The 12,419-nt window shown below is 37.5% G+C and overlaps 2 protein-coding genes across 6 annotated transcripts in view; one reads left to right on the forward strand and one right to left on the reverse strand.

Annotated features, from left to right (window-relative positions):
- Positions 1–12,419, forward strand: part of CTPS2 (CTP synthase 2) — an 80,077-nt gene that overhangs the window by 28,815 nt on the left and 38,843 nt on the right. The gene's annotated exons all lie outside the window — the stretch shown is intronic.
- S100G (S100 calcium binding protein G) lies at positions 3,618–5,803 on the reverse strand. The gene is made up of 2 exons (XM_054817765.1): positions 5,638–5,803; positions 3,618–3,848 (listed from the first exon to the last, which is right to left on the reverse strand). The coding sequence occupies exons 1-2, from the start codon at positions 5,767–5,769 to the stop codon at positions 3,735–3,737; spliced, it is 246 nt and encodes an 81-aa protein (XP_054673740.1). The 5' UTR covers positions 5,770–5,803; the 3' UTR covers positions 3,618–3,734.

Genomic DNA, 12,419 nt, shown 5'->3' on the forward strand with positions numbered 1-12,419 from the left:
ATAAAATTAAAAAAATAATGGAGTTAATGTATATGCCATAAAAGATTAACACAGTGTTTACAATTGAAGCAGAATGCTTCCAGTATGTATAATGGATATTAAGGTTCTGAAATTGATTATTACCTGTCATATTTCAGCATCTTAATCTGATCTTTGACATCTCAGTTCTGGGCAAGAAACAGATGTAAATCATTCCAAGAGGGAAATTTACGCTATAAATAATTATAACTGCTAAATAATCTGTTTTAGCAGAGTCCATCTTGTGCTAAAAACTGTTTAGATACTCTATATAATAACAAATCAATAAAAACAATTGGAAGAGAAGCAGATTAGTGAAGCTTCTGAACTGTCGGACTGATGTAGATGTGTCATTATCTGAGAAAGTTAATTGGAAACACCGTATCAGCACTGATAATATCTTGTGATGCCACTGTGTGGTTCAGCTGAGTGCTAATTTAGGACCAAAGCAGTGTACTTTCCTTTTGGTTCCTGCTCCTTGGGAAACTGAAGGGGGAGAGGAAAGGCACTGGTGAGGCAGTAGTTCTATTTCCTTTTATTTTTAAGAAAAAGGAAAAAAGGCAAAAGTTCAAATAAGTAATTTGGCAGGGGAACTCAGGGACAACCATAAAATAAGTGCTACTTATGTCTCTTCTTAATTTGCTAGGCATTCAAATATTCAGAACTGTACTCACTGAAGTTGATAATTTCTTCTAAATACCTATAAAATATCTTGGTGTACTTTGCTTTCCTTTTGCCTGCACCTATGGAAATTTGAACGTTTTTTATTAGAAATAAAACCTGAGATTGTTGAGTAATCATGTAACTCGGAATTAGGCTTCCAAAGGAAAAACAGGTGGCTGAAATAATAAGAAATGATATTACTGGCAACCATCTCTCAATTAAAATAGCACAAGTTATTGTACTAGAGAAAAGTGTTGTCTGCATTAGGAAAAAGTTTCGAGCGTCGTAAAAGGTTTTTATGTGATGAGGCAATTGTGACTTGTTCTGTTTTGAACAACAGTGAATGCACAACAGGACGTGCAAATGTAGAGAGTTGCCTGCAATGCTAGTATCTGTTTCACTTTGGCTGTTCATCTATTTCTACTGACTGTCATTACAACAATGTTGCTCAACCTGGGTTCTGCAAAAGCACCCATGAGTAACTACATGGGAGGGAAACCCTGTATAACCCTGTATTGCTTGTTTTGGGGACTATTGCTGTCAATTATATTGGCGTGTAAATGACTGCATGTATTGTAGAGTTAAGATTTCAAATACCTTGGGAAAAATAGTAGTCTCTGCATAAAAAAAAAATTGAAGTTAATGACATAATGTAAAACATGCAAAACTGTATTTTTAAAACACTGTAGGGGAAAAAAAAATCCTAAAGCTCAATATCTATGTGATGAAAACATAAAGGAAATGAAACCTAGAATTTGAAAATATTAATAACCTGTGATTTATAAGCTGTGTTTGAGAGATTTGAAGTTGCTATTAGATACTTTCATTTAGGCTTAAATTAAAAATGTGTACTCTGAAGAAGAAAAAAAAAAGTCTTCTGATTTGTCAGTTATCTGTATTCTCCAGACCATACCATTTACACTATCAAAATACCACCTTAGGGTTTTGGCTTCAGTTCCTCTTTAACATAGGTTTGATTTCAGCAGGGAAAATGAGGGAGATACATGGTCACTGATCACAGTCCCTCAAGTTCTTGATCTCATCTCGGTTGATTATTTGGAGGTCATATTCCCATTTTATTTTCTTAAGCTTTCTGGTTTACTTTCTAGCCTTTTGGATAATAATGCTAGGTAAATTGTTATTGTTCTTTGCAGGAAGATAGCTGTTCAGAAAAGTAAAAAAAAAAAAGTAAAAGCTTGAGAGTAGTGCTTAGTATGCGTTTTCTGTTGCAAATGTTAATTTTAAAATTAACTCCTTTAAAAGGAAACTGTGAACTGTCTGTGAACTGGTTCACTGGATGGCAAAAGAGTTATTTGCTTTGTTCCATATCCCTCATCTTCCTCTACTATTAAACTTAGATTTATTTTTTTTGGATGAGCTTTTTAATTACGTTCTTTGTCAATTTTATTGCAACTGCATCTAATACTGCTCTACAAAAAAACCAGATGACTGCAGAAATAATTCTAACACTTTTTTTTTTTAAATTTAAAAAAGCTAATTTTAATTGTGACTGTTGTTCTTCATGACCTATTGCATCTTGTGTAAGATCATGAAACTTTGGATATTGCACCGACTAAAATAAGTGCATTTTCTCTGAACTCAAGAAATTGTGCAGAAATAGATTTTGCCAGTAGGGGACACTCTTATGACATGCTTGTTTCTTGATGCTCACTTTTCCTATTCAGGATGTCAGTAACCTGAATGAATTAAAAAATTTCTAAGGTTGTCTGAGAGCAGAAAAGGAACGTATGTCCCACTCATGCAAAAGCATCTCTTAAAATTCTGTGATTTTACTTGTGTGTAAAGTAGCTAACGAAGCTTAGTAAGGAAATGTGTAGGGGTATATTTAGTTTTGAAATCAAAGCATATTGTTAATTTAGAATAAATTCTTTTTCATAAACCAGAAAAAAAGTAATAAATATTATGATTTTCTTCCAAGAAACATAACACATTTTAACAACTGAGAAGGGTTTGTGTAAGAGAATGGCCCAGGAGCCTGTTAGAACATTCATATCATGTTTAAATATTATAATTTTTCAGGCTTCTGTTCATGCATCAGCAATGTGGAGTACTTTATTCCTCATTTCATGGAGGGGAAATGAACCACTGTAGTATGGGATCTTGAATGCACTCGATAGGCTTTGCAATCAAATTGAATCTCTAAGTCCTTAAGTCACTCTGAGATCTAACTGATTTATCAGGATAATGGATGATGTTAGTGTTAAAATTCAGTCCCAAATTCCAAGTTGTCTAGTAGGATTAGTGCCTAATCCACTGAATTACTTGTCTTCAAAATTTCCATTCTTCTTATTTCTCTTTTTTTTGACTAATTTCCTCTTAAAGTAAATAATAACGCCCATGAATTACAGGTGTGAAAGTACATGTCACAGGGAATCATGCAATGAAAAGGTTAAAACTGCACCAAATAAGTGTAATGAATGTTTTAATTGCAACAGCAATCACTCCATTGCTATATTAGTTATGTATTCCTATTTACAAAAGTCATAACAAAACAAGTGCATACTTATGTATATATAATTTAAAATGAACACATAATGTTAGAGTCATCATACTTATCATTGTTACATTGTTATTGAAAATAAGTACTTCATGTTTTAAAAATTTGAACTGTTTACTGTATGGAAGCGTAGCCTTATGTGAATGATGAAACTGAACTGGGAGGAGTATTGGATAGTATCCACTAGGGGACACTCCTCAAATGGAATGGTACATCTTTTGGGTGTGTTAAAAACCATTTGATTTGTGGTCAAAATAATAGCTCAGGTAGAGCAGGATTTGTTAAACGACACTTTCTCAAATGTAGTGTGAAATAGAAACAGGTAGTTCTGAACTAATTGTGAGGCAGCTTAGCTGAAAAGTGTGGCTAGTGGATGTGCAGGAAACACAATACAAGACATACTTTGTTATATGTCAAATCTTTATTCTGTAAGTTTTAAAATCATAACAAATCTGTGGGTTTAGGTCTACATATAATGTACATGAACGCCAGGCTCTTCTCTTTCAAAGTAGAGAGATTCATTCTTGCAGATGCCTTACTGTCCTGTACCAGTTATCTTTTTTACAAGCATCACAAACTCATCAAAGCTGACACTTCCATCATTATTTTTGTCCAACGATTTAATTATGTTATCGAGTGAGAATGAATCCTGTTTTTATAGGAAAAGAATTAAAAAAAAAAAAAGGATTAAATAAATAGATTGCCACAACTATTTCCCTGTGAGGAATATTGCCAAGAAGTGATGCAGTCAATAACAGTCAGTGCTGTTTGAAGGTGTTACTGGTAGTGTTGTATCTACCAGTTTTACTGGTTAAACTAGAAATACAGTGCCTGCTATTGCCTGCCAAAAATGTTAACAAAGATGTGATAAACATTTGAGTAGTATCAAGTATTACTAAGACAGGTTACTTCAGTCTTGTGGGTAAATTTGAGATTTAGGAAACAGAGCAGGTGCAATAGCTGCAGTGTGTACATAGTCACCAATAAAAATGAATATGCATACCACCTACTGCTTTATTAGATATTAATTTGGGCCCTGCATACACTATTTGAAAACGTGTCGCTACTTTCATGAGACTTTGGCCCAGGACCTGAGATTCTCTTTCCCTCCCCTTTTCCCCTCTTTACTAGCAATACTGTATTCACTGTTGAAAAATTCTTGCTACTGTATTAAATCTAGTTTAGACTATTAGCTCCTTTTATTTGTGGAATCTGGAAAGAGTGTGTGTAACATCCTGATGCAGTGAGTATTCTTATACCATCCCTGATCAGGCTAATTAAATACTATAAAAACAGTTTTGATTTAAATTTTTAAAACGTTTTCTTTCTTCATACTTCATGTCTATGCATGTTTTGTAATGTCTTGTCCTGCTTTTATGTTGATTTATTATGGTGCCATGTATTTCTGCAAACAGAGTGGATTCTTGAAAATGTCTGATATCCAGACAGAAAACATCACTATTACTTTTCCTAACCACTTCCATTTCCACATATTTGGGAAAATGGGTATGGTGCTAAATTGTCTACAGCTAATATAAAAAGAATTATATTTCTGAATTTGCCATCACATTTCATACGAACTTTTGGCAATTAATTTCTGACTTTTTTTAAGGGAAAATTTCTATTTTATTAGTTTGTTTCATTTTTTTTTCCAATTAGCCACTTCACGTTACTGAAATGACTAAACTTGATTACTGTAGTTCTCTAAATACTGGATTTTTCTGTTGAGGGACAACTTCTTCCAGACCTTTAGCAAAAATTGCTTTTGTCACCTATCCACAACACAGTATTTAAGGATTTGTCTAGCAAAAGAATCTAAACTGAGTCCTAATCCAGTTCAGGAAAGGTCTGGCAGAGAACATATATGAAATCAGAACCTAGATTTTTTTCCAGCTATGGGAAATAGTATTTCTCTCTCTAGCTTGGTGGCATCTCTTTTCTTTCCTTGGCATCTTTCTGGAATGGCAAACCTTCTTTTATTTTGTGATGGTGGGAATGTATTCTAGATAGAAATTGGCTCATCTCTCTTACTTTTAAATTTGTCCTACTGATTTACTTGGTTTATAGATTTTTCCATATATTTTCTAGTTTCAAGACTTATTATTTGGACTGAAACAAAAACTATTTCCTAAGACTCAGATGCAATATTCTAGGTGAAGTTTGGCTTACATAAAAAAATCCAAACAAAACAGCTTCTTAGATTTTTGCATTTTATTTCATAGGGCTTTGTTATAAACTCCCTACTCAGATATCTGTTTGGAGCTACTGTTCATTAATGTGAATGAAGTTTTATAAGCCGACCCTTATTCAAGGATTATTTATGGAGTCAGTGAAAACATTTGGGCACCATAATCTGCCTTGCAACATAATTGCCTGTATTTCCATTTTCCTATCCACTTCGTAGGAAGCACAGTGACTATAATTAAAGTGAAACTTACCTTCAGGTACTGTGCAAATTGATTCTGAAGTAGATTTTTCAGCCCACCAATGGACAGTGCACTGGTGCTACCCTCCATTAAAGCATACTGGGTAAAATACTTCAGAAGGTTATCGTTGAGTAAATGTTCCATGTTTCTCAGATGTTGTCTTGAAGAACAGCTGCAAACAAAGCAGACAATAACAATCCTGTGCATCAGAATTTTGAAATACATCTGACACCCTGTTCATTGGTTTATTAACCATATGAAATGATTAATACTTAACTTAGATGAAAAGAATTGGTTTTGTTTCTTTGTTTTAATGTAAATCTGGATCAACTCTCCCAAGAAAAAAAATAATCTAAGTCAGGTTCAAAGATTTGAAGCACCCAATATGTTTGGGTTATGCTTACCTCACTCAAAATGCAGAGCTTTCAAATGTATCCAGCAGAAGTGAGAGTCTCAGATTGGGGCAACCTTTATAGTTGCTTGCATGCTCCACCCTAATTATGAAACTAGCATTTGTCATTGAGTCAGTGCACTTGTTTTATTGTGTTTTCAGTAGTCAAAGGAATAGAATAATTTAGCAGTAGAAATGAGTAATATTTTTTTTTTTATCTCTGAAATGTGTTAGCATCAGCATCTACCACTGCACTTGATGTAGGTTTACTTGGTCTTCATAGGCCATCCTGGAGAGGTTTTCTCTCTTAAATTTGTTTATTTTATACTTCAAGATGTACCACACCCAAACAAGCCTGAAAAAGGCTCCTATGGGGATATGTGTAGCATTTGTTATTATAATGGATTTTTGGAAAACAATAAATATAAATTTGTTTTAAAAAAATCAAGATAAATAAAATATGAAGAGGCTACTTGCCCTTTGTGTGAGTTGATAATCACCAAGGCCAAAGCCAGTTCTCCAAATTTTGTGCTATTTCTTAGCACAGGAGAGTGATGAATTTCCTCCGAGATAAAATTTTGGTTGCTGTTATTAAGAAACAAAACACTCCATGATGTGAATGGAAAGAGACTGCAGCATTCTAAATGGGAAAGGTGAATCTAAGGTTCTGAAAAATGGTTTCTTCTTGGGAACACCTCCATAACGGAGTATCATGTTCTGCACGTTCTGACATTGTGTTCCACTGATGGTCAGTGGGGTGTTTTTGAGCGATATTCAGCCCATGGTTGATGCTTCATGACCCAACACTGCTGGTTTTGCAGCTGCTGAGTTGGTAGCTCTGACTGTGGTTTCTACATGTGGTTTCTAATCTGCCTGATGTCTCGTGTTGTCATTTTTTGGTGCTTAGCTCCAGGCTCGCTTACTAGATCTTTCTTCCTGTACATTACTTATTGAGAATCAATCATCATTACATCATTTATAACTCTGAGCCAAGAGCTTTGTGGGTCTGTAGGAGATGGATGGGTCAGAAGGAGTGGTTTTGGAACTGCAGGTATATGGGTCTAGGGTTCCATGACAGGTAGGTAGGAGGTTTCCTGAGAACACTAGGCAAGCTTTGCTAGATGAATTGTGTAGATACACACCTTGCATTAGCAGCCTTCTTGCATGTGCTTATACTCACTTCCCAAAGTGTCAGTATTAGAAGAGTCCTCCAGAGATCATATAATTCATTCTTCCCTTTGCCCTACAGTGCGATCATTGATATTTATGTTGGGTGTCTGCTTAATGTATTCTTAGGTGCCTTAAATAATGGGGACCCCACAATCTCCTTACCTGGTCCATTCCGTGTGGTTCCTTATCTTATAATATTACTAATATCCACATGCCTTGCTGCAGTTAAGCCCTTTGCTTCTCCTGTCTTTACAGATAGGGAGAATAGACCTATCACCTTCCTTCTTAAAATGGCCTTTAACATATCTGAGAAATCCCCGTCCTCCTTTTTTGGTTCAAAAATCCTTGCTAGTTTAGTCTTCCTTTGGGAGTCCTGCTTCTTGGATCTACTCACCTTTTCTTGACTTCCTCCACTTGGTTCCCATCCTGCTTGAGATGCTGTGCCCAAAGCTGTACAGCTTGTTCACCGCTCTGGGCACTCATGGTGTTGCAGATTTAAACAGTATCTGAAGCACTTGGTGGATGAGGAGAACATGGATGTCATTTTGCAGGGAGATGGCAGGCTACAGGTCTTTAATCGTGGAAGACTGTCAAGTTTCTTGACACTTTTTCAAGCTTGTTGTGGGGAGGACAAATGCACTGATTTCAAATTCGGTGAAAAACCTTGGCATCAACTTGAGGGTCAGAGAACTGGGGTCAGGCATCCCCAAATCTTTGTCCAATCCAACTGAGGGATGAAGCTGGAAACACACTTTCTCCTGTGTTTGCTTTTTGGCTCAACAGAAAGTCAGGAGCTGCTACTGTCACCACTAGTAGAACCTCTACTGCTACTATTGTAGATCGTGGTAGCAGTGCAAGCAAGTCTGGGAGTCCTGGTTTAGAATGCATTGTATGGCTTATGGCAAGTCCTATACACCAAACTGGGGCATGAACTCTGTGGTGGTTCATGACAATAAGATAATCATAAGTCCTTTTCTCTTCCTCTTCTTTCTGCAAACAAAAGGAAAACCAAACATCTTTCCCTTCTTCCATCCTCTTTTCCACCTTTAGTAGGTGGTAAATTTTAGTAATAGTGCATGCCCAGGTGATCTGCTAAGGCTTCTGCTCCCCATCTGCTAATTCTCCCTGTCTACACCTCCTGCCAGTGGTAGCCTCGCCATGCTTACTGCTTTATCCCTTTTGAAAGCAGTGCCAGGAAGCTGGTGTATCTGATGTGTACTGTTGACATTACAGTATTTGCAAAACTTTTTTTTAAGTATTCATATGACTTATCTTTACTTGTACCAAAGGCACTTCCCTGTCTTGAAGATGTAGCAGTAAGATGGTTAGTAATATGGAAGAATAATTGCATTTCGAGGGATTGCAGCTCAAGGAATTCAGCACATTAGCCTTGTTAATTTGTTAAGGGTTCATTAAAGAACGCCACCTAATTGCAAAATAGCATAACCAGTTTTACTGAAACATCTTCCCATGGAAATGAGAGACCAATGTCTGGAAATTTAGATGACCTGCTCAAGAGTTGCACAAGAGTTGGGTGCCAAATCTAGGGATGAATCCAGTCTCCTCAGATCAGCTTTTTTCACAAGGTACTGTAATCTATAAGAGGCTATCCGAATGAGGGAATGGCAGAGTTGGGATTTGTAGTTTGATCTCCCAACTCTGTCCTCTCTCATTCAGACCGCAGTGCCCTCCTCCAATAATTTGTGTGGCATCTCTGAACTCTGTATCAGAGTCAGCAACAGAACTCAGTTTGACAGACCTCAGTACAGTGTCTTTGCCAGAAGACCCCTTTGTAGGACATAAGTGCTGTTCTGAAAAGGGTACAGTTTATCCAGCACAACCCAGCAGTGGCAGAATGATATCCAGGGGTAAGGAATTCTGGTTGTCGACCAAGAATTCGAACAAAAGTAGGGGAAGATAATATATTATTGTTGCCACTATTAGCTGATGTGTGACTAGCAGATAGCAGCGTTTATCTATGCTGAAGAACAGCACCTGGTATCAAGCTTTGATACCAGATGCTGTAAGATGACTCCCAGTGTAGAAGCAGCAGTCCAGATTTGGTTACAGTGTTTTGCTGCTCTTTCTTGGATGTATGAATATATATCGTTCCTGCAGTTTATGACATAATTCAATTGGATTTGCCCTGGGCTAGAGAAATCATGTTAGTAAGCACTGTATCCTTTTGGAATTGACATTTTTATTGTAGCTTAGATACAAAGCCATTAGCAAAAAAAGAACTAAGTTGATGATGTGTTGTAAGTCTGTTCAGGGATGCACATCACACACATGTCCCTGTGATGATTGTGTGTCATTTTGTTTCAGTGACGGTGTCTGCAGATTCAATATTCACTCAAAATTGGCTATTGCCGAGTATTGCCCTAGTAAACTGTTTTGCTGGCATATTTGGAGCAAGCGATTCCAATCACATTGGAGAGTAAGAGAGTACAAGCTGCAGGGGTGACTGGAGTTTGGGCACCACTGCTAGTGGCAGGAGTGGTGAAGCTTATGGCATCATGGTCCCACGGTCTTCATGCACGGGTAATGATGGATTAAGTGGGATAGTAACTCAGGTGCTATCTTTTTTGCCCTTGTCACATCCTTCCTGCCACCATTGATGGCTGAATGGTATGTGAATCGGTGCTCCTCATTTACCTTAGCATGCTGGGCTATAAATTGGGTTGGCGTGTATGTGGATTTCGATGCCATTCACCTACACTGCTGGAAGGGATGGGGCACTTTCCTCAGGGGTGGGGCTGTCACCTGAGGGCAGCAACTATCTCGGTCATGTTTAATCCTCTGCTGATGGGTTAATGCCCTAACCCTTCAGTATTTTTCCGCCTTCTTTGGTGCATTTTATTGTAGCAGCACCACTGTTACTTGTATGTGAGCCCAACTACTTTAAAGCTAGTTGAGGAATCTCTGTGAGGCTTATGTTACAGCCTGACCACAGTGTAGAAAGTTGGCTATAATTAAGAACATATATTTGTGGATGTTGTGCATTTGGAAAGAAAGAACAGAAGGTGGTTTTGTGCTTATTATTCATCTATTTCTACTTGTATACTGCTCGTGCATCATCTCTAGCTTCCAGACATCAGTGACTAGATCAAAGCCCTTTGTTAACTTTGATTACTTTCTGGAGTGGAAGTGGAGAAAGATGATGGGACAATTTAAGTTGGGCTGGATTAGGGACTCTGTGGAACATGCGATTCCTTATCTGATTTGCAAAGAAATCTTGCACAGATGTCAAATAAGTTTGATTTCTTATTGAGTAAAGTGGCAGAACAGTATTTGTGTAGAGCTAATGCTAGTATAAAGAATGTACATGTATCTATGCCTGTTGTAAAATGCCACTCCCCATGCTGCCTCTGAAGTTAACTATAAGATATATACAATAATAGATCAGTAGAATACATTTTTTGAAATAGTTGTACTGTTTGCAAATAGTAAAAGGAAAGCCATGGAGATGCAGATGTCTGCTGCTACCACAATGTGTGTTCATTTTGGCTATAAGGGCTTTGGTGAGTTCTGCAGAGAATCAGTCCTGCAACTGCAGTCATCTTCAGACATTCTTGCACTGTCTGCAAAAAGGAGAAGCCTTGGAAGTTGGGATACCGATAATCAGTCTACTACATGGGACCTTTTTCAAGGTGTATGTTGGCAGATGTGGGACCTAACTCTCTCATGCAAATAGGGGAGTTGTGATATAACTTCTCAATGTTGCCAGTGCCATGGGTTCTTACTGTCAGGCTAGGAGGAGACAAAGGACGGGTGGATAGGGAAGGAACATCCAGTTAACAAATTTTCTGAAAAATATCAAATGATTATGGGTGAGAAGTTCAGCAAACTGCGCTACAGCCATTGTGGAGAATGTGACATTGCTTTGAGTTATAGAACTGTTAGATGGAATTTGAGGATGGGTTGTAAAATCCTTTGTGTGTCACAGGTGATGCATTCTTTATGTTAAAATTGCCATTGTTTAAAACCTCCAGTGGTGACGTGTAAAAAGGTTGTATCATCTCACAAATTAAACTTGAACTATATGGGTTATCCTGACAAGAGTTTCTTCCAGGCCCTCCCTTGTTATACTATGACATATACCTAATGAGACGTTGAAGGTGTCTCCCTAAACAGGACTGGGTGCGGCTGCTACAGGGATGAATGATTTAATATGATGCGTTGTTTGTAGTTAGCTTTAAATTGGTAGTGTGTTATTCATTGTAGCTATGTGTCATCTTTTGCTGTCAGATGTACACATCTGGTAGACAAACTATTATATCACTGAAACTCCCTGTGATGTAGATATTCTAAGTTACACGAGCCAGTTTTGAGGGGAGAATGTGTTTCAAGAAGCAGTTTTATCCTTCCACTTTCAGAACGTTGCTCATGCAGCAGTGCAATAAGGTTGTTACTGCCACAGCTGAAATTTACAGTTAATGTAATTGCTAAAACCCTAAAACTTTTTGTTCCTTCCTAAACTCGGATTTGTTTTTTGGAATTCTTAGTAGTGCTCAAAAATGCATAAATCTCCATTCCAGCAGGGCATATATGGGTTTACGGAGGAGTGACGTTTTGCTGAGTTTCAGGTAGGGCAAAGTAAGTATAAGTAAGGTAACACTGTACAAGGGGCACTAGTGAGTTCATTATTTCCCTGGTGAGATTAAGTCTTCTCTCAGCTGTCCTCTGACTTTGGAGGTGCTTGGACTCTCTAGATGTCTCAGCTGTATCTAAGAACCTTTCTTCATCCTGAAAACAAAATCGATGAGGAGAGATAGAACCAAGTTCTGTAGTTCGTTTTCAAAGCATTGTTGCTGCTCTCAACAATGAAAACCTGATGTACTGTTCAAAAGAGGTCTAGAGGTGCACCTAATAGACCACATGGGCACATAATGTAGGAATTGCTTGGCACTGAGATGCCTAAATCTCAAAGTGTGAATATACTAGTAAGAAACTCCTTTGCCCAGCTTTCTTCTTGCCTAGAAATACCTATGATCTGTTTTCATGCAAGTCCAGGACTACTGTCTGTTAATGTGATAATCCAGCATAGTCCTACTAGTGAGTCAGAAATGACACATCTGTTTGTCTCTATCCTGGAAAAGCCTAATCCCATTATATATTTGTACAATTTATTTCATATGATTTGATAGAAAGGGGCCTGATACAATATGAGTTAGTAACGCTTTCTTTGAAAACAAGCCTGCAGCTTGACATGGTACAGTGATGTGATAGGACA

Source organism: Grus americana, chromosome 1, assembly GCF_028858705.1.
Source record: "Grus americana isolate bGruAme1 chromosome 1, bGruAme1.mat, whole genome shotgun sequence".
In the NCBI taxonomy this organism is placed as follows: domain Eukaryota; kingdom Metazoa; phylum Chordata; class Aves; order Gruiformes; family Gruidae; genus Grus; species Grus americana.